This window comes from Aplidium turbinatum, chromosome 11 (genome assembly GCF_918807975.1).
Source record: "Aplidium turbinatum chromosome 11, kaAplTurb1.1, whole genome shotgun sequence".
Classification (NCBI taxonomy): domain Eukaryota; kingdom Metazoa; phylum Chordata; class Ascidiacea; order Aplousobranchia; family Polyclinidae; genus Aplidium; species Aplidium turbinatum.
The window spans coordinates 5,664,085-5,687,325 of record NC_137482.1 but is presented as its reverse complement, the minus strand read 5'-3'; the positions used below and the strand labels follow the sequence as shown (position 1 = coordinate 5,687,325).

The 23,241-nt window shown below is 38.0% G+C and overlaps 1 protein-coding gene across 2 annotated transcripts; it reads left to right on the top strand.

Annotated features, from left to right (window-relative positions):
• Nucleotides 1-5,951: 5,951 nt before the first annotated feature.
• Nucleotides 5,952-22,977, top strand: LOC145779776 (uncharacterized). 2 transcript variants are annotated; one of them, XR_014290567.1, is made up of 15 exons: nt 5,952-6,148; nt 6,587-6,736; nt 7,429-7,545; nt 7,888-7,991; nt 8,532-8,721; nt 9,882-9,970; nt 11,111-11,213; nt 11,695-11,793; nt 13,065-13,200; nt 13,996-14,167; nt 14,664-14,819; nt 15,539-15,680; nt 21,103-21,170; nt 21,739-21,767; nt 22,236-22,341. XR_014290567.1 is itself a non-coding variant. In XM_082591418.1 (15 exons), the coding sequence occupies exons 1-15, from the start codon at nt 6,053-6,055 to the stop codon at nt 22,367-22,369; spliced, it is 1,746 nt and encodes a 581-aa protein (XP_082447544.1). In that variant the 5' UTR covers nt 5,952-6,052; the 3' UTR covers nt 22,370-22,977. The 2 variants fall into 2 exon arrangements, 1 of the variants encoding a protein (XP_082447544.1); XM_082591418.1 differs by having other exon boundaries at nt 21,103-21,131; nt 22,236-22,977.
• The last annotated feature ends 264 nt before the right edge of the window (nt 22,978-23,241 follow it).

Here is a 23,241-nt window from a genome sequence, read left to right as displayed (position 1 = left end):
CTGGGATGCAAAATAAAATTATGTAATATGGTCTAACGTCACCCCTGGGATGATGTCTACATATTACTGCTCAACAAGGTCCAAATACATCCGTGTGGTGCTTTTGAAAATTTGGAAATTTTGAAAAAAAAAATTGGACCTGTACGGACCGAAACCGGAAAAAAATGTGGTCATCAAAAGGTTAATCCTGGTAGTTTCGCATACTTGTAAAGGCTCTTGACGCAGGGCCGGTTTTCGAGATTGACAGAGTGAAGTTTTTCCGATTGTTGAAGTGTTGTTGCGGGGAAATTATTCCATTCACCAGGTGCCGCTGAATGGAGAGCTGTTCTGAAATGCGTTGCTCAAGCGCACATCCCGAGAATCGAACCAGCGCCGCGTGATTTTGAGCCCGGCGCGTAACCACTGAGCTAACGGGGCGGAAACGTGATCAAGCCACTGTTGTTTTTCTTCCTAGAAAGTTAATGAACTGGTCTAAACCAGTTGTTTGTCAAGAGATTTAGGTAGAAAAAAAAAACAATTATGAAACCAAGACAAAGAAGTTTTTCATCAAACTGAACAAAATTTTGTTTCATTTTGATATATTTTTGCTTGAAATAGCCAAAGGCTTCATGGTACACCTTCGCGCAAGGCGACCAACTTTTCACATTAAGGTACTTTGTATGTAGGCTACAGTATTTTCTCACGCAATGTATTTAACTTTCGAGCTAGTTTTGCTTCGAAATCCAACGTAAAAAAAGTAACGTTTAGCTTTGAACAAACTTAATATACCGTAGAAAAACCAATGGTTCTTACATTTTTTGCAGATTTTAACTATATATCTATTGAACGGCGGTTCCACCAAACTTCTCAGAAAGGCACTCAACATTAGCTGAAAGCAACACGTCACAAATAAAAACCTTTACGGTGACCTGCCACCTCACACTTACACGAAAAAAAAAAAACAGTTCTGTGGCAGAGTGTTTTCTCCTTCGGCTCTGATGCTGGTAGATCTGAGATTGATTCCTGGTCGGGTCAAGACAAAGACTTTAAAAACGATACCGATTGTGTTTTTTTCTTGCATAAAGCAGTAAGAATAAGTCGGGTAATAATGTGATGACATTGTAAACCTGATATAACACTAAAAATGAGCCTTCGCTAAAAGATCTTAGCTGTTCTAGAGCGACAATAAATAAAATCATAACACTATTATTATCACTGAGACAATCGGAAGACGAAGAATACGTCACTGTTTTAAAAGCCAACAGGAAATTAGTGATAGCCTACTCTTCTTTGGGAACTGTTGTGTGTTTTGGTTTGTTTTCGTTGAAACAATGTACTTTGCCTTTGTTCCCCTTAGGTCTTCTCTTTTGCGTTTTTGTTAATCAGCGCTTCTCGTTTTGTTTCTCCATATATTTGGTTGCACGCCTTTTTGAAACTATAGTTTCTTTCTTAACCAGCTCAGTGGCCGAGTGGTTTCGCCTTCGGCTCTGGTGCTGGTAGATCTGAGATCGATTCCAGGTCGGGTCAAACCGAAGACTTTAAAAACGGTACCGATTGTGTTCTATCCTGCATAGCGCAGTGAGAATGAGTCGGGTAATAATGTGATAACACCGTAAACCTGATATAAATAAAAAATGAGCCCTGTCGCTAAAAGACCTTAGCTGTTGTAGAGCGACAATAAATAAAACCATAACATTATTATTATTAGTTTCTTTCTTGTGATTTTGAATAAAAGTAGAAAACTTTTGCATGACTCTTGTTGAGTGAGTTAAAAACACAACAGTAACCCAACTATGTCATCAGGAAAAGGGGTCAGGCAAAAACCTGTCTTCATCAAATAGAGCAAGACACGGGAGTACAGAAACACAAACTTTCAAATTTGATAAGAATATTCATGATGTGGTAAATACTTCACTTGTGTTGTCTTGCGACGAGTGTATCACAGCGCTATACTCAGTGCATTTTCCACGTAGTCCAATACTATTAATAAAAGGTAAAAATTACCAAAACATCGTTGCAAAATTTTAAGAAAATATTTGTGCATTTAAAATATAACTTTTTTGTGAAAAATAATAATTACCAAATTAAATGTTGCTAACTCTGTAGCCGAGTGGTAAGGGTGCCCCCCCCCCCCCCCCCGTTGGTGAAAGCAACGTTGTTTCGGCACTGTCTTGTCGGGGTGGTGCTCGATTTCATCTTGCGTAGGTAACGTTGACAAAAAGTCAACTATGACATTCCGCAAAACAATTAATCCAGTCAGTGTTGTTTTAACAGCGATTTAATGCCACTCGATACCAGCTGTGACGCAGCAAACTATGGAAATGGCGATCCAAAGGGTGCGATTGGGCCATGACCCCCTTTAAACACAGAAAAGTAACTTTATTCACGATGAATCTGCAAGGTCGGAGTCTTCTCCTAAAGCTACTTGCTGGACCGCCCCAGAACAAGGCTCTTACTACAAGTCACATATTCATGTTTGCTTACCATTTGTGACGAACATCATGAAACAAGTATGCAAATTGTCATTGTTGTTGGATCATACACGCTTCCTTAAAGAAACATCAATGGTATCAGTTTCAGTGTCTTTGCAAAATTGTTTATCTTCTAGCAAAGGTGCTTTCTGTATTCAGAAAGTTGATTTTGCTGCGCTGATTTGTGCTTGTAAACACTCCATTTGATTGTTTCAAAAAAGCGGAACTATTATAAAAATATATGTCTTCTTTTATTTCATGTATTGTTCGCATTCCTTTGCGCCTGTTCTTGGATTGTTTATGTGGCGTGGCGTCGATACAAAACTATAAAAGAAACTACAGCAGTGCGTTTGTCGCTCTTTGCTCTTGCTTGCAAACAGCAGATCGAGTATTACAAAAAGGTTTTAAATGCTGTTACGCCGTAAGCCATTATCATTAAAATCTTTAAAAACAATAGTAATAATTACGTTTTTGAAAGTCTACGTAAAGTCGGTACGGTACTACAATTGCACGATGTATGTTGAGCAGTATTTAATATATAACAGTTTCGGATTTAAGTGGTTTCCTTTTTTATGCAATACTTTGTTGCTGATATAAGTAGAATGTACTGTAGGTCAGTTTACAAATGTTCAATCAAAACTGAAGGATCCGATTAAGACTATGAGGTAGCCTACAATTCTTGAAGCGACATCAAAACAACAACTTTTATGGACTGGAGCAAACTAAATTAAGAAGTACACGAATCATATGATTGGCTGGATTTAAAGTCGATCGAGACATCGGCGTCATAAATACAAAGTACAGTAAAGTTACTGTAAGAATTAAGGGAGATGTGAGAGTTTGTAAACTGTAAAGTCATCCATTTTCATTGCCACGGCGTCTTTCCTTTTTTGTTCAATCGGAGTCGTATAAAGTTGCTATAGTAATATTTTTATAAAACATATTAAACTCATACAAAAATTTTAACCACATATCTTGCTGGAACAAAAGTTAAGAAAGGTCCTTGCTAAGAGTACAGTGATCGTCGTCGTCGTCGTGTGAGCCTCTGGAGCCGAGGGTCTATCTTTTACCACCCCAGATTCACGATGTTCTCTGACTACACTGGAAGGCTAGTAGAGAGCAGCCAGTCTTTGGTTTCATCATTCATGACACGCAGACCTTCCACTCCGTTAGGTGACTTGAAAATGGAGCAGTCGTTGATGATGTGGTCTGCGGTCTGTTCCTCGGCACCACATTCACAGGAGGAGGAAGAGGCCATTCCCAATTGGTGCATGGTTGAGCGGAAAATCCCGACGCCCGTACGGAGACGGTTGAGGCGCGCCCATGCCTGTCTTGGTAGTGTTAGACCGATGAGGCGCGTGTCGGCATCGGAGATGAACGAATAGAGTCTGGTGGCGGTTGACTTCCATTCAGAACTCCATTTATGGTCCGCCCAAGCAGCCGCAGAGATTTCTTGTACATCAGCTTCGTTGATAAGAAGTTGAGTGGCTGGCATGAATGGGTGTCTTGATTTCAGTCGACGGGGGTGCTCGCTTAAGAGAGCAGAGATCTTGTGGTGGAGAAGGTGGTTAGGCTCCAGTGCCCGTCGACCGAGGGACAGAGTGGCTTCTTCGCGACGAAGCTCAGCGGGTTGGATGCCAGCGAGAATGGGGAGATGGTCCAATGGTGTGGGACGCAGGCATCCGGTAACTGTGCGCAGGGCGCTGTTTATGGCAGTGTCGATGTTATGGCAGTGAGCACTGCGGCACCAAACAGGTGCACAGTACTCTGCTGAAGAGTAGACAAGAGCTAAGGCTGCTATACGCAAAGTGTCAGCCCTCGCCCCCCAGCTAGAGCCTGCCAGGCGCTTGAGTAGCGCAGCGCCGGATGTGAGTTTCTTGCGCAGTGACACCAAATGGTGGTAGTATGTGAGCCATCTGTCCAGTGTCACCCCAAGATATCTTGGTTCGGCGCAGAAGGACAGAGATTTTCCGTTGTTCTGGACGTGTAGCTCACGATCAGCTTCCCGATTATGGAGGTGGAAAGCTGCTGCCACAGTTTTGGTTTCGCTGAGTTTCAGTCGCCAGTTCTGGAGATAGGCTGAGAAAGTTTTCATGTCCTGACTCAAGGTGTCTTCTAGATTTTCCCACGACGTTGTGGAGTGGAGAATTGCCAGGTCGTCCGCATAAGCATATTTTGCGGAGACCGTAGTTGGCAGGTCGTGGGTGTAGATGTTGAAAAGAAGTGGAGCCAGGACCGATTCCTGTGGAACGCCGTTTTTCAGGCGTCTCAGTCTGCTTCGCCGTGAGTTACCGGTGGTGAGGGTGAAGCTTCGATTCCTGACAAGTTCCATAATCATATGAACCATATGTCGGTCAGGAAGCAGGCGAAGCAGCTTGCAAGTAAGGCCACGATGCCATACGGTGTCATAGGCAGCTGTAAGATCTAGAAAGACATCGCCGGCCTTCTTTTTTGCCTCAAAGCAATCCTCGGTGTCTTGGGTTAAGAGTATGTGACCTGATCTACGGTGGATTTTCCGCGCCGAAACCCAGCTTGCTTTTTTGGAAGGAGCGGGTCGATGATTGGGTTGACGCGTGCGTAGATCAGTCTTTCGAGGATCTTGAAAGGAACACAGAGGAGGAATATCGGACGATAACTCCTTGGATCTTCTGGTGGCTTGTGAGGCTTAGGGATCGCAACTACTAAAGCTCTTCTCCAGATTTTTATGATTGTGAGGTGGTGCAGGCAGGAAGAGATGAGGTACTGCTGTAAGTTGTAAGGCCGTACTGCTTCCATGCTGACTCAAGGCAGATTGGAAGAGGTGATATGTCACCAGATTATTACCCGAGTTTCCCTCACTACGTTATGCAAGAAAGAACACAATCGGTACCCTTTTGAAAGTTTTTGGTATGACCCGACCTGGAATCGAACCCAGGGCTACCAGCACCAGTGCCAAAGGCGATAACCACTGAGCCACGGGTACTGGTTATCAATACTACTTCGTGCCAATGAAGATGATGTTCATAGTTAGATGACTTATTGCAACCTTAGTTTTACGTGCAAATCACAAAAATAGTTTGCAATAATATTGTTTTGTGACCAAAAATTGAATCAGGCAACAGAAATAGAAGCTTCACGGTTTCAACAAGCAGTGGTCCTATGCCTGAGAGGCGCCCTTTTCTGTACAGTTTTCATTGACTGCGTTTGTGTGTGTGTTGTTTTGAAAAGTCATTTCCACAAATTTGTGGCCAACATCGGCACATTTGTTCTTCAACCATGTCCTGACAAACAGAGCAATTCTCGACCTACCCCAAGGCTGTCTTCGTTACATTGATTCAGCCTCTGCAGACGGAAAAATAGACGTCTGCGAATGTTAAAAAGCTTGGTTTTGCGGCCGTTGTTTTGTACTTGTCAGTGGGTAGTGGTAAGTAAATTATTTAAATTGCTCATTTAAAACTTTTTTGTTTTTTCTAAAACTGAAATTAAAATTTTTTTGACCTATGAATTTTTTATTGCAGAAAACAAAACAAATAGAGAAACTAAAAACTTAAGTCACACCACAAAAAATACCACCTTCATAAAAAACTGAATTGTTTTGAAAAGTTACTGATATTCAATGAATTATGGCGATCACGCAGCACTCAGATGACATCAAAGAAGTCAACAAAAAAGATTTTCTTTTACAATCCATTTATTCCTGCAAAGTGGAAAGAAACATGGTAACAATATCGTTTCACGGAACGATTAAAGTCGTATCGATATATCAATAGTGCAATTGAATAATGATCAAGTTGTCTACTTCAATTAAAAACACAGCATGTCGTACATGTAAATGTTTTATTTCTCACAGAGAAAGAAAATAAAGTAGGAGTCTTGCTTTGAGTAATCTTTGGTTATGCTATATGCAGACTCAGCAGAAGTATATTTGTTGTAAAGTTACTGAGGTACATTTAAAAGTGAACATTATGTTTCAAAAAAGGTTCTTTTATATTACTTTTCATTAAAAATATATTTCATAGCTGATCTTTTTATTTTATTCTTCAATTTTTGTTAAGTACAATTTAGCTATTATAATGCTCCTCTGTAAACGTAAACATCATCAAAAACAACTACACGTCACATGTTCATGTTAACATTATGGTTTCTTGATCTTGCAGAAAGTAGATGTTGTTATGGAGCTAAAGTGCAACAGAAAAGTAAAACACAGCAAAATACCACAGCGATATGTTCTGGTTATTGATGTCAGTGGTAGTATGGCTTCTCCAATCGTTGCTGAAGATACACGAAGTCTGTTGGAGCGTATGAAGGTTGTTTTGTGCATTATATATTAACCAAATGAAGTTACTATATTAAAAAGACTAAACAGCCTGTTTCACCCTTGGTGAGATCTTCATGAGATTCTTCATCAAATATAATGTGAAAATATGATATCCAAATAGGTTCTGTTATCCAAGAATTAATTTAGACTTGAAAAAACGATTATGCAGAAGCTAATTACAGCAATTTTCACATATTCAAGCAAGTGCAATGCATCCTCTACCCTTGTTACTAGTAGGCCTATACGCTGTCTATAGATTTGTCGCAACCTTTCAAGCATCAAGGTATATCTTTGAGCAAGAATAATTCAAAAAAATTCAAACGCATGTGTGAGAGCTAAGCCACATTTTCTTAACTGTGATTTTACAATTTAAGTGAACTTTGTCCACTTAAAACAATGCGTTATCATTCAAAACCTATTCTCAACAGAGTCTGAGTTAGATGAGAGCATTGTTGGTAATGTTGTTTAAGTCATTGTCGTTACAGAAAAGGCAAGAAGGTAGTTGATGAAGATCTGTGTAATTTTCTCAATGTCAAGTCTCAAGTTTCATTTGAACAGATTGCTTTCGGTTCCTTTGACTCCGCTGGCGTTGCGGAAGCCTCCTTCCTACCAAAAGAGTTGAATGCCTTTAAAAGTGGCATCAAGGTGTTTTTTGCCATGTAATCGTTTCTATTTTTTTAGGTTTACGCCAAGCTCATTATACGCGAATCACCGAAGCAAAACTGGCTTTCCATTGTTGTGTTTTCTGACTATGCTGAGATAATGTTGCCAATGACGCAAATGACAGATAAAGGAAAAGTAAGATTTTGATTAGTCACAATAGCTACGCAATAAAATTACACGAATTTTTAAGAAAGTTTTTGTGACTACTGTTTTGCAGTAGCGTACTTTTGCGAAATGGATGCTAACAATTTAAATCAATTCAAAACTCGCTTGAAAACATTCTATTTTTCTGAACATTATGACTGAAAGTATCGCATTACTTTATCACCATCGTCATAATATGACATATTATGTTGTGGGAGCATAGCTTGCACTGTGGATGTGGCGCTATATAAATGTTATTATTAGTCCATTACTATCAAGTAAGCCTGCTATGTTTACTACCATATCTTAGTATTGAATTCATGTTTCTTTTAGGCAGAGGCGAGTAAGATCGTAAACAACTTGAAGACTTTAGGTGGCACAAATCTCAGCAGCGGTCTATTCCAAGGATTGAAAGCAGTTGAAGACGCATCAACTGGGTGAGAAAGAGGCAAAATTTAAGGGATATTGGAGCTGTATGTAGTGTGATTTAGCTGATGATTGCTTAATTATGACAAAACACCTCAGAAGAAAAGTTTTCTTGGTTTTAAAAGCAAAATCATTTTGTCTTTATTTGGTTGCAAGTTTACATTCTCAATAAAGCATTTCGTTCTATTTAGCCCCGTTAGCTTAGTGGTTACGCGCCGGGCTTAAGATCACGCGGCGCTGGTTCGACTCTCTTGGTGTGCGCTTGAGCAACGCATTTCAGGACTGCTCTCCATTTAGCGGCACATAGTGAATGGAATAATTCCCAGGCAACAACACTTCAACAATCGAAAAACTTCACTCCGCCAATCTCGGTAACCGGCCCTGCGTCAAGAGCCTCAACAGTCAACAAGTATGCGAATTTACCAGGAATAACTTATCAAGGTTTTGTCAGTGCGAGGATAAAGATTCATATCCAACCAACCATTTCAATCAGATAAAATGAGGTTACAGTGCATTCAACGTTTAACATGTGCAAAATTAAAATTGAACAGCCAACAAACCAGAGATTGTATTGTATTCTTCACTGATGGAGTGATCAATGAAGGGATTTCGGAGGCGGACAAACTTGTTGAAGAATTTAAGAAGAAAGTGAAGTGCCTTCAAGATAAAAGTGGGCGAAAACATCACATACAGTTGGTTACTATCACGATAGGAGACAACCAGCCAATATTTTTGGTCGAGGTAAACGAAATAGGGGCAGACCACCAAGAATTTAGATTTTAGACTAATGATATTGAAGACTGGTCAGGACTTAATTATAAAACTGCAGTCGAAAAATCTCACAACAGAGAAAGTTGGCGTCTCATTGCCTCCAACCCTCGGCGACAGGAAGGAACTTAATGATGATGATGATGAAATGAGTGTAAGCCACAAAGGCATCAGTGACATGCTGCAACTACGCGCCGATAGAACAGTCGGTTAAGCGTCTGACTTTGTCTACAAAAAAGCGACAAGGTCGAGAAACAACGCTTCCACTCGAGGTGTGCGCTTGGGTGACCCACTTCAAGGACAGCACTCCATTCAGCGGTACCTAATGTAGTGAGTGGAATAATTTACTAACTTCACAATGTAGATTTTAACGACCTGTTTTAGTTTGATGCTGCGAGTTCGTCAGGCGTTTTTGCTGTGTAATTTTGTGACTTGTAATTTTGTAATTTTTTGTAATTTTGTGTAATTTTGTGACTGACTTCAAAACCATTCGTCATGGCACATGACTAGGGAAATGTGTTCCGAAAGCTAGTGAAATCCGCTATTACCATAGCGAACTCGCAGCATCAGGCTAAAACAAGTGGTTAAAATCTACACTGTTAAGTACGCAACGATCATGCTGCTAAAAGCGAAACTCAATCAGCTGCAAAATTTACTAACAACTACACATCAATAAGCGGAAAACCTGCTCCGTCAATCTCATGACCGGACTTGCATCAGCAGTTATAAGCCTCCACTACTATGTGAAAGTGACAGGAATAAGCTGCCAAAGAAGCTTTCTCAGTTCGAAGAGACAGACTTCCACACAACCAATCGTGACTTGCGCTTTCATCAATGCCGACAGTGATCATCACTTGTTGCCGAATTGTCGGTTGCAGAGAATGGGAGCCTGCAACACACGATCGGTGTTTTTAGAGCACACACAGGATTGTGGAAAGACGTTTGTACAAACATCTATAAAGTCGACACAAAAATCATCTTCATTCTTTTCTCGTCTTTTTTAATCCGAATCTTCAAACCCCAAATGGTCTATGTTCTGAAACAAACAAAAATAAAGTCCATCACACTGTGACTAACTTGCATGGGACTAACGTGCATTTAACTGAGCTTTTAATTTTATTTTTGTTTTTCAGGTGGCAAAACTTTTAAGCAGTGACTCATTTTATTGGTTGAATTGTGATTCTGAAATTGAAGCAAACATGCTGATCCCTATCTTTTTGAGGCAAGTTATTTGTACAACAGGCTACAAGACATATAATTAAATTTTTTGAAGAGGTAATTTTCTTCATCCATAACATAATGCAGTTAAGTAAAAGTAAACTATAAACTGCAGACGTTTTCGGCTACACACATGTTAGACCTTATCAAACAAAGAAAAGACTGAGTGGTGATGAGGCACATCGTATGACGGTTAATTTCACAAAGCAAAAACCATCACATGAGAGTAATTCAGTAAAGACGTTTAGCAGATAGGAGGCACCTATGGCAAACAACTAGGCCTACCTGTTGAGGCGAGATTTTGAGTCATGTTGTAGCCTATATATAAATTAGTAAGTTTCGCAATTTAAAGTTTATTTTCATTTCACTGTATTAGGTTAATTAACATGTGACTGTTAGATTTTACCGTGTTTTTGCATATAATGTATAATATCACCAGTCACCACGTAAGCTTATGAAAAAGAGAGGTAAGTGTTAGTGTTGAATTGGGAAAAGATTTGTCGGATTGGCCAGCCATACAAGAGAAAGACCCAGTCATTTAAAAATAGACGCAGCTGACTTACATGTAAATCTGCAAGTCAAAATAATGAAACCAACCACCCTTCAACACATGTAGACTACCAATTTGACGATGACAAAAAGGTTTGAAACCAATCTTCACTCAAAAATTTAAATTACAAAGACTTTTTCCTGACAAACATGCATAGGGTCTAAATGATATACAATGTGCCAGTCCAATAATGTACTGCATTCGTCTGGTTGAACGATTGTAATTTACTTGATGAATGATAATGTTCATGTGTTCTTGAATTTTGTACCAGTATAGTGTTGAAAACCGTGGCAGAACACCAGTTTAAGATTTAGGCTTGCAGGTTTTGATTTTAATTTTACGTAACCATCTATTTAGAATAGAATTTTATGCATGTTGATAGTATCGGAGTTTGCTTTATTTGTTCGTTTTACGTATTTTCAAATTTTCTTGTTTACATGTGCTAGCTGAAGATGCTATTACTATAGCGAAATCGATTCTTACTTCATAAATAACACTAAGAGGTTAGATTGTTGTGCAAATGCCAGCATTTGATGAATGCAAAATAGCAGTACTGCATTCAGATGTAGCCTACTGTATATAATACAATAACAGGGAAGATGGATGTGTATGCGATGTTAACGTGACTCTGACCTGCGCCACTGGCATCACGTTCATCAAAGAATCGCTCTCCCCACTCAACCAAATGGTGCAAGTGGTATGCTTTAGTTAAACAAGTAGTTAATAATAATTAAACGGTCTTTTTTAATCTGGCTTTGCTACCACTTTATTTAGGATGAATAGTATAAATTATAATTCTTCAATACATCCTGTCCGACTCCTTCATTTTAACTATATTGTTCCCAAGTTATCCTTATTCAGACGTTTTAGTGTTTGCAGTGGTAAGATATCTCTGCTTTTGTCTTACCGTTTGTACTGAGTTTTGTATTTTTATCATAAACTTTAGAGCATATTGTATGTTCATAGCATAAAATATAGTTGAAGAAGAGAACTAGTTTTCCCTTTAAACTAGTTCTTACACTCACATAAATGTCCATTCTACAGGTAAATTGTAGGTAGATTATTATTGTGAACTCACTGCAGGTGATGTAGGTTTAATCAAACTCAAAACATATTTATACCTTACATCCTTCATGCTTCCTTGTTTTTTAAAGTTATGTTTGGGTTTTACTTGGCAGGAGCAACAACAAAGCGATAAATTGGAATTCATCGTGGGCTACATTCCACACGACGCAAAAAGACACGTTCAGTTTAGTTTAGATATCTCAAGAAGACAAGTAATCTTTTTTTATGAATTTTGAAATTAAGTTATAATTATATGTTTGTCTCTTTCTGACTGCTCATCACAGTGTACATCATAGTACTTTAACGTTGCTAAAGAACTGACCACATTGGTCGTGTTTTGTCTTCAGCATAAAACCAAAACCACTTTGCTTGAAACGGTTTTTTAACATAACCGTCCCCTTGTACAATGTACATACCAAGTTTTCACTTGCCTCTTGAGACGATGTAGGTTACCACAATTAATAAATAAACAACACCTGTTGACAAAATCGTTACGCTGATTGAGATGTACTCAAAATCGGCGCTTCAGTGTGGTTGTTATTAAAGGCCGAGATGTAAGGACGTCTGACGACGCTCAAGAGGACATCAGTTTAACACTTATTGAGATATCCCGCTTAGAATTCCTTAGACTGCGGGGGAGGGTGACTAGTCCTCACACCCCGTGGTCGATGTTGCCTTACATGCGAGAGTGGGAGCTCCCATGTTGTGTTGCTAAGCAAAGGCAAGTCGACCCTTGTGTTCTACCAGAAGACAACTTAGGTTTGTGATACCGAAATAGAGCAAAATCATGAAAGCGGATTAAGCTGTTTCGTGTCACAAGACCCTAAATGACACGCTTGAAGATTGATTTTCTTGTTTTCAATCCCACTACATGTACATTTATTTGAAATCATGCCAAAATAATTGATGTTTTCATTCACTTGTTATTTTTCCCTTTTTTGAATATATCACAAAATGCAGACAGACACGAAGTAATCCAATAATAATACAAAACTAAAAAATTTCCAACCTACCGTTTACTTAGATATTAGCATAGCCTACTTGTTTATGATGCAACACTTTCTTGAAGTCTCCATGGATGGCGATGCTCATTCTACTTTTGTAGCAAAGTGGCGATCTGAGCTTCAGAACCTCTTTAGTCATCATTTTAAAACAACCAGTGACTGCTAAAATTGTATACTTTCATGGTCAAAGGATTTTTCTCTTCACCATCATCTTGGAAATTTTTTTTGCCAACCTGTTCTAGAGAGTAATTTGCCTTGTGATGGCTGCCAGGAAGATAGCTCCTTTCTACACAGATCGACTTTTTTGCATTCTGTAAAGTGCAGAATATCATGAAATTCAAGGTGTTGCTTGTATAGCTTCACAAAAGATCCAGCGCCAATTTAATAACTTTCTTTTGTGACATAAATAATTCATGAATACAAGAGTTCAATTTCTGTCAAAGATATAATTAATAGAAAAAAATGTTTGTTCATTACAGCCAGACAACGATGTCCTGTTCGAAGCCAAAAAAGAATATTTTGATCAAAATCTCGTTAAACGAACTCATACCGGGAATGTGAAGCTGAGTACATTGACTATGGCTGAAGCTAGAAAAAAGGTCTCTCGTTTACCAGGTTGGATACAAATACATTGCATTTCCTATCTCTTGTTGAGGGATATTTTTATGCCTCATTCACATAGAATTTATTTAATCAATTTAACAAAACGCTGTGCACTCAAGCACAATGAAAGAATAGTTGACTTCCAGTGGTAAACATTATTTTCCGTTTCAACACAGCAGGCTTTGCAGCTTAACCCAGTAGCGCCCAAGAAAAAAGCTAAAAATTTCTAAGTTTTTGTTTTCAAAATGGCGTGGTACAACCAACACAGAATATTGAGTGGTAGGCTACAATTTGTTGCAAATGGGTCAATTGAGAGTAGTTTTGTTGTTTCATTTTTTTCTCAAATATTCAATATACTCTTCCAAAGTCATGTAATTTCCAATTTGTTGCATATATGCAACGTAGGGCGCTACGGGGTTAAAGGTAACAGTTCGCGTTGCATATATTTCTACGACCCTACCCTACGTAATACAAAAACTTATGCTCATTGCTCATTATTAAGCAAATTAACCGCATTCTCATTAAGAAAGAATTTAATCTGTATCACTTTTGAAAGTTTTCCTTAGAATACAACTTCAAATGGAAGCGAGTAAGAACAATATAAAAGGACAACCAATCTTTAAAATAGCCTACTTACTACTTGGCCACTAAGCTAATACTGAGAACTTTCGTTTGATCAAAGATGACTGTTTCATGCATTCAATTTTGTATTGCTGCATAGCCTATACGACCCTACTTGTAAGCATAGAAACACTTCACAATATGTTAGTTTTGGTAATGCAAAGTTGACAAGTTTTGTTCATCCAGCTCCCAAACCAGAAGCCTATTCATACTTCAAAGATCACTCTTCTTATCTTGTCGAAGAAGACATAATCGATGACTCTTGGGACAAAGCACAGCTTGCGTATATGAACAATACTGTGCAGAAATGCAGACATGCAACAATTGCAGCATTTGATGAGGCCGATAATACTTACGAGTAAGATTAATTTGGAGTAGAAAGAGTATTCCCAGAGGTATACAAAACTTAAAAAAAAGGATTTTGCAAAACTAAGCATGTCATGCAAAGTATATGCCAAAGTTTGGCCATATTAACACAGATGAAGTGAAGAAAAATCTATTGAATGGTTTGTTGGAACCATGGAAACGCAGTGACCAACAAAAGGCCAAACAGTTGGTACAACAGTTGGCCAACAGTGGGCCAACAGGGTTAGTTACTTGGCTGTTGGCCCACTGTTGTACCAACTGTTTGGCCTTTTGTTGGTCACTGCGTTTCCAGTCCAGATGCTACTATTTAGAAGTCCATGGTTCGAACACTTAGTTAATCTTAAAGACCAAAGTTAGCTTTTGTGTCTCATACTTCAGGCTAAGATCCGACGTTGCCATTATATAAGGGATAATAAAATAAATAATTTTTACGGATGCATGTGCATTGTGCAATGTGTTTTTGACATTTACAGCATCTTATTTTTTAGCCAACAGGTTAAATACAAAAAATCTCTAGACGCCATAAACAACGAGCTATCATTCGCAAAATCCTTGTTTGGAGATGAAAACAGTTTCTTCATACAAAGTGAAAAGAAAACCTCCGCCTTTTCCAACATACTTAAAGATCAAGTTCAGCATCCCGAGTAAGGAATTATTCGGTCACTGGCTACTGCGCCATTACTCTCGTCTATTGTGGGGGTCACCAAACTACACCTCGCAAACTTTGTCCCCTCCCCTGCCGCTGAAACACTCAAGAATGGGATATATATAGCTACAAAGTTACAAATAAGATGGTCACCGGCCCGAAATCATCTCTTTTCTCAGTCATATGGCCCTTTCTCAAAAACGTTTGGTGACCTCTGCGTTATTGGATCATTAAGTGAATTATTCGATGAACCTCTAAAATACTTTTGCAGCTTTTGATGATCTATTTAAAAATAACCAATATCTCCTTGACGAAGTTGCTTGTGAAAGAGTCTAAGAAAATGTTAATTATCACTCACAGTACATAGCTGCAGTAACTTATAAAGTATACGCTTTACACACCAGAAGTATACATTATAATTTAACGATACGTATAAGCATGTTAACACTGCAAATATTTCTTCATTTTACCTGATTACATACAGCTTTAGCAGGCTACTGCTCAAAACGCTTGTGGGGGCCAGCGAGTATGCCTACATTATACCAGTAGGACTTGAGAGTTATAAAAGAACGGCGATTAAAAGAAGTTCTAAAAACATGCAACCTTTGTAAAAATCGTTGGTTGAACTGTGCTAGAGTGCAGATATTAGATTCTAGGTTTTATAGAAGAGCTCGACTAGAACCACTGATCGATATCGTAAATTTGCCTTTGCTGCAGAAAAGCAAGCTGCTGGCCTCGCAATGCTGCAATAGTGTCGTCACTGAACAAAGAGATGCCAACAGCTAGTGGAGTGTTCAGTACTTCCAAACAAGTGTACATGACGTCCAGGATATACAAGCAACTGCAAAAATATATTCAGGTACTTCAAGAAAGCAAATGCATCATATTTATACCGGCTACATTTAGTGTAGTCATCTAAGCTCAAAAAAGGGCCAACCCGGAAAAAATTCGTTAACTTAACAGATTTGGTACCAAAAGAAGCGCAATTTTATGTAGATCATCATATCCAAAATCCTCTTCAATCGGCTTTGAGCAAATGGAATGGGGGGCATTTGAAATTTGCGTCTAGCGCCCTCTAACGGAAATGAACTATAATCATCTTTTCTAATACTTCCATACTGATTTCTGATTTGTTTTTTCAAATATCGCAATCTGTAGCTTTGTGAGAACATTTTGGTAAAAAAATTGGATGTGACGTCATCATGACGTCACAAGAATAATTGGAATATCGTAATTACTCTTCAATATTCTGTGCTATCAGAGAACTTAAGTTTCACTTATGTATAACTCTAGAAAAGAACATTGACCTTCTTTGGGAAATGTCATTTACTTTTTCTGATGTTACCAGACCAAACTGGTCGGGATTTATGCAGACGCATCGCAAAGGTACCTACCCAGGAAAGTGTGACGTTACCCTTCTACCTATTATCAATTTAAATCCAAATGATCACAACTGTATTTACTCAACATTATCATTTGTGATTGACTAGTCGAGGAAAGCCAACACGGGAACACCATGCATCACCTTCGACTAGCCGTTGTGGTTGAAAGCAGTAGAAATAATAACAGAAAAGTTCCTGAAGACTCTTTGCCGTCTTGGAGGGTTCCACACTTTGATAAGTTACTTAGGAAGCATTGGTAATACAATGAAAGGATCCGGTATTGTAAAATGCTTGCAAGTGGTTTATGGTGAAAATGCGGTTCAACGCATGATTTCAGGCAAGGCGATAGCGAGAGCAGCAAGAGGCCATTTTCTCTTACAAAGTGCTCTTCAATTAACAATCATTGGCAGACTCCTACAAGAAGAGATCATATCGGAAGACGATTTGAAAAAACTGAAGGCCATCTACCACAATCTTATCAATGATGAGATCCCATCTGATGAAATCAACAACTGTGAAGTATTGAAGAAGTTAAACAGTGCTATGGAACAGATGATGAGTAGACTTGGTGCTCTTTCCCGTACAGCCAAGCTTTGGGTACAATATATCCGCTGTATCAACACCGTTAAATTATTCATTGCTGCCGAAAGGACTGGTAACTGGCAAAATCATCTAGCTGCTACTGTACAAATGTTGAATTTGTTTGCTGCAACAGGTCATATCAACTACGCAAAGAGTGCCAGACTTTATCTGCAAATGATGAATGACCTCCCATCAACATTCCCAGATTTGCATGAACAGTTCACGCTCAACGGATATCATGTTGTCCGACGAAGCGCTCAATTTTGAAACGGAATTTGGACTGATCTGTCGATTGAACAAGTGTTGATGCGCTTACTGAAGACACGTGATGGCTTAACCCGTGGAAGAGGGATGACAGAAAGTGTAATGCTGACCTGGGTAGGCCTACACACGATGCATGTTTGCGCTTCAATACATGACGCTATGACAACATTAACTGGGAACACGCATAAAACAAGCAATCAACATTCATAATTAGGAAAAAACCGTATGAAGCGAGACAGTGATGATTTAGTGAAGATTCGATCTTGGATTGAAAGCCATAACCCCTTCTATGAAAGTGCGCCTGTACTGAGAAATATTCCAACAGGAGTTACAGGAACAGAAGGAGATGGAATCAATTGTGATGATGCAGAAAGTGTTGGTGAAGCAATCCAGCATCAACTAGACGGTGTTTCGTATTCAGAAGCAAAAATTAAGAAGAGAGATCAGATCAAGACGCTAAGAAGCACTAGAGCTTGGTGTAAGAATCGACAAGGAGAAAGTGCATGTCGACCCATTGCTCCTATTTTCCAGGTTGCTTGTGTTGATTGAGAGGGAAGAGGATATACAAAGCTATTTCCAGTATGAGCTGACAGCTGTTCCTACCTCGCTGTTTCAGAATTCGATGATGCGAAAATCAAGCAAAGCAAAACTGGGACAGGCTTTAAAGAAAGATGTCACATCTTCCACCTACATATGGGATCAATCATTTCATATACTGGATGGAGGTGCTCTGCTGCATAAAGTAAAGTGGCTCAAAAATCGTCCATATCGGTCAATTTTGGATCAATACACAAAGTATGTAAACAAGAAATATGGACGATCGTGTATAGTTTTTGATGGATATGATAATGGTCCCTACGTAAAAGATCATGAACACAAACGAAGAACAAAGAAAATGAGTGCCTTTGTAAGTTTGGATAACTTAGAAATGATCCCAACATTCAACCAAGAAGTATTTTTGAAGAACGAGCAGAGTAAATCACAGTTCATATCTTTCCTATCAGACGAACTGCGGAGAGAAGGTCATGATGTTCGAAACAGTTTGGGAGATGTGGACACTCAAATCGTTTCAGCAGCATTGGAGTATGCAGAAGATAACAACAAAGATGTGGTTGTAGTAGCGGCTGACACTGATATTCTAGTGTTGTTGATGTTTCACTGGAAAAATGATATGCATCTCTACATGCTTTCTGATGCTAGCAACAAAGTTGACAAAGAAATCTGAAAAATTGAAGATTTGGTCAAATCAACTGGAGATGTCATTACAAGTCATATTTTGTTCATCCATGCTTGGTCGGGTTGCGATACTACGTGTGCATTGTTTGGACAAGGTAACCTACAATTTGTTTTTGGCAACTAGGAACTTTCATGATAAACTTGGTTTTACTTGCTTGAATGATGTAAATGTTACTTTACGAAATATTGTATTTAGATAAGCCTTATCGTATTCTTTTTAATATAATTGTACACGATGAACATATTCGGAATTGCCTTCGTTCTTTACTAATTTTTCGGTTAAGCTATGCCCAGGCTACTTATATCTATAATCTTTTATGTCAGGAAAAACTAGTAGCCTACCCTGAAGAAGTTTGGGACAAGGGAGGTGTTCCAAGAAACTGCTAAAGTATTCGAAGACGATAACAGCCACTGCAGAGGAAGTAGAACAAAAAGGACTTAAACTGTTAATGTTTAGGTAACTTAAAAAGTTACATTAGTATTATAACGATAATGTCAAGTTCCTACCACAAAATCATCAATAAAAGTTTAAGTAGTGTGTTCAGTTTTAATATACAATTTTTATCTTTTTAGCTATGGTGGGAAAGAAAACTGGGCGATGGAAGATTTGCGCTACCATCAGTTTATGAAGGTAGCAGCAACATCTAAAACGACAATCAAGCCACAGTCTCTCGCTCCAAACAAAAATGCTGCAAAGTATCATTTTCTTCGAATCTATCTGCAGGTGATTGAATGGAAAACACTGATGAGCGTTGAACTAAATCCGCTCGATTGGGGCTGGAAATTATCGAATTGAAGTTACGATCCTGTTCTGACAGATTTGAGTACGGCTCCTGATAAGATTCTTCGCTTTGTACGATGTAACTGTAACGTCACTAAGAAAAGTCCTTGCAGTACCAACGTTTGCAGCTGCAGGCGGCACGGGCTACCATGTGTTTCTGCGTGTGGTAATTGCAATGGTGGATTGTGAAAATTATGACAAAGACGAAGTTTCATCAGACAAAGACAGCGTTGGAAGTGACGAGAAAGCGGATAGAAACATATTTGATGTTGAAAAATAAATATCAGATTCAAATTTGGTCAAAATTATTCAAAATCTAGCTTTTTGAAGCGTTGGTTGCAAAAAAAAGCGATTTACAAGTCAGGAAAAGAAATCATGAAAACAAAACTTTTGAAACAATTTTAATTAATTTCAAACGCCTTCTACTGATATGATATGTTTGGTTTGACATGTAGATTATTGTTCATAAGCATTTGCAAAGATTGATATTGAATTTTACTATTTACCTTATAACAGTGATATTCGTGATCGTCCATGAAACATTCCTTTTAACCAGTGCATTATGACGCCATTGCTACTGCAAGTATTACAACTTTTCATTGATTTTCTAAATGCTCTGAAAGGTTTACTCAAGTAAGTGAACACAAAACAATATGCACAAACCAACGATTGCATTCACTGGAAATTCTCGATTGTCAACATTTACATTTTCTGCACTAGATGGCGCAACATGTGTTTTAAGTAGCCCACCACTCCCCATTAAACTTATTGTATTCAACAAAGTAAAAAACGAAAAGAAAAAGTGGCTTTACTGGGAGTATTCTTGCATTCCATTCATCCACTAGTATTGAAGAGTAATTACGATATTCCAATTATTCTTGTGACGTCATCATGACGTCACAACCAGAAATTTTTACCAAAATGTTCTCACAAAGCTACAGATTGCGATATTTGAAAAAACAAATCAGAAATCAGTATGGAAGTATTAGAAAAGATGATTATAGTTCATTTCCGTTAGAGGGCGCTAGACGCAAATTTCAAATGCCCCCCATTCCATTTGCTCAAAGCCGATTGAAGAGGATTTTGGATACGATGATCTACATAAAATTGCGCTTCTTTTGGTACCAAATTTGTTAAGTTACGAATTTTTTCCGGGTCAAACCCTAATATGACTACACTAATTAGGTCAGTTGAAAACAAACATACAGCAATAGATTGAATTTCGCTTTTAGCAGCATGGTCGTTGTTAATTTCACAACTATAGGTACAAACGACCTGTTTTAGCCTGATACTGCGGTTTCGCTGTGGTAGCAGCGGTTTGCAAGCTTTCGAGACACATTTCCCTATAGTCATGTGCTATGACTCCACGCTCCAACACCATTCGTCATAGCACATGCCTGAGGAAATGGAACTGTGTTTCGAAAGCTACTGCAAACCGTTACTACCACAGCGAACCCGCAGCATCAGGCTAAAACAGGTCGTTTGTATGTACATTTGTGAAGTAAAAGTACAGTATTTTAAAACAAATTCTTGATTTTGTTAGTAAAGTTCCTCCTAGCCTTCATTTTAAATTTCAATCAGTTTCTTTGTCGGCTAGAAACAACAACAAATAGAGCAACATTTCAGATTACAGAAAGTGCCGTAAAATTCAATTAAAGTGGTAGCATTGTGTTGTGTGGGTTGGTAGCCTATGACCTATAGCCTTATTTTGATTGAAGTAACTAAAAGAACACTTATGAAATTCAGTTTCAATTCACAATCAATTTGTTTTAATTTTGTTTGATTTTGAATATAAAATTTTCAGTGCATAGAACCTTATTTTGTTCAACCGAAGTAATTTTTAACACTTTGCTCTCAAATCAAATGTTAGGTAAATCTTGATTTTTTTTCTGTACTTTTTGTGGCGTGTGGAGAGAAAATACACGATGTTTGTAATTTTTCATTAAACATTTTTTTGTGTAATATACTTATTGAGGGCCTATTTATATAAGATGATGCAGCAATATCTTGCTCACCTTTAACTTTTTGACTTGCAGATTGTTCGAGAAAGCGTCAAGTATTCTGGGTAAGCAAATCTTACCTGGACCATTTGAAAGCAATTGCGGTACTAAAATGTTGCAATAAGATTTACTTGCTAAATATTATTTCTAAATCTTCAGCCGTCAATTGGTAGAAAAACAATAACTGGGAAAGGTTGTTTGTTATATACTGTACCTTCCATTTAGTCGTGTCAGATAGAAATTTGATAAACCCTGAAGTGTCAGGTCAGAAATAATCCTCTTTTGATATCCTTTGTTTCCATTGGTAATAGCTGATTGGTTAGTGTAATTTAGTGTCAAGAAGTAATTTACAGACAATAATACACTTCGAAATAGTGGGAACTTTATCTTAATTTTATCAAACTCTATGTCAAAAAAAGAGGTTGGTGCGCTAACGAACATCTGTCAGATTGGTCCATGAAAGAGAAATGAAATGTATATCAAGACCTTGCCCATTCAAAGCTTTTACAAGCACGCCGAACTTTCAGCATTAAGCTTCAAAAAAAGGCTTTCTCAGTGCGGAAATCAAAGTCTCTACAATCAATGAATTATTTGGCTACCGCGACATACTTTAACAATATTAATAAATAAACAAAAGTATGTTATTAATCTATTTGATGTGTTTACTTTCAGCTCACATGAAAGAGCGGAAAAACATAAGGGTAAGTACGATGACCTGTGACCACTAAATAGAAGAATTTTAGAAACTGCCAGACAAGTCAAGAAAAACAATGAACTAATGCGTTTAAAATTTTATCAAAAAATTATGTTTGTTAAACTGATTACAGTAGACATTATAGTAATAATCTAATTCATTTGTACCATACTGTACGAGTGTACGTAGCCTAGCCCACATATTTTGCTTTGCAGTAATCCAATGCTTAACAAGCTTAAGTTTAGCCTATAATTCACATTTGGCGATTTCATGCTAGGTCTCAGGCTCCATTTGATGCATAATTGTGTCCAAGCTCTCCGTTACCAGCGTTGTATATCACATAACACTGCACATTTCTTTCCTGGTAAATGATACATAGTCTTGTTAACTTTACTCGGAACAACACAGCAATGATCGAGTTGTTTAAACTGGCGTTTATGCAGCTACCGTAAGCTAATTTCTTCGTTATTATTAGATGAGGTGGACAAGGCCATCGGAAAGATGAAGTCTCCTTATAAGACGCCAGTTCTCAATGCTGAGCACAGACCAGCCAACAAACGAAAGGACCTGTTGAAGTCTGTGAAGCAATCGCAGTTGTCTACAGCTTGAGGCCATCTAAACAGAAAATATATATATGATGTAAAAACTTTTAAAGTGAAGAATTTGGTTATATATCCCGCCGCTGTACAAAAAAAAGAGAAGATTGAAATGTAACCTACTTATATTAGAAGGAAGGTGTCAATTTCGAGCAATGTACTCTTACACTTCCTATTCTTATGTTTGCGATTCTTTTGCTTTGTGTGTTTTACTCTTTAAAAACAGCTCTTGAGTATTTGCCTATAAACTAAGAAACCTTATCGATACCATCTTTAACACTTTGTTGTATACTGTCTACAATGTAGTTTGTAGACCGTATAAAAGGCATCTAAATATGCCGATAGCCATATGTTGTATACGTACATTTAGTTACTTTGCTAATTCGCGTATATAATTACGGAGAACATAAAATTAAGATCGATAAAAATCCCAACATTGTAATTTTCATTTAGTCCTAACCCTACATGCATGACTGCTGGTTATCTACAACTCATGTGTACGTTTTGTTTTTAAACAGTCTGATTATTTGTTTTTTTATTGCATGCCATATAACATCTGTAAAACTTAATTCATTAAACGTGAAGCTATCTTTTTATTTATCAACATTATTCGCATGTTCACAGTTTCGTTTCAAAACGTTGAGTCCATGTAGAAGAGATTGATTTTCTAACTAGTTTAATATAAAAGACAGGCAAGACACAACAATAACACAGGGTTGAGCATTACAACAGTATATTACATATTTACAAATAGTTCAACATTCAAACGTTTTCGACTTAACTTAAGTCCTCATCAGGAATCTGTAAATAATTATAAACTACAATAAATTTCACTTCTTGACAGTGACTACCGTAACTAACTGACTAACTAAAAGCATCGAGAAA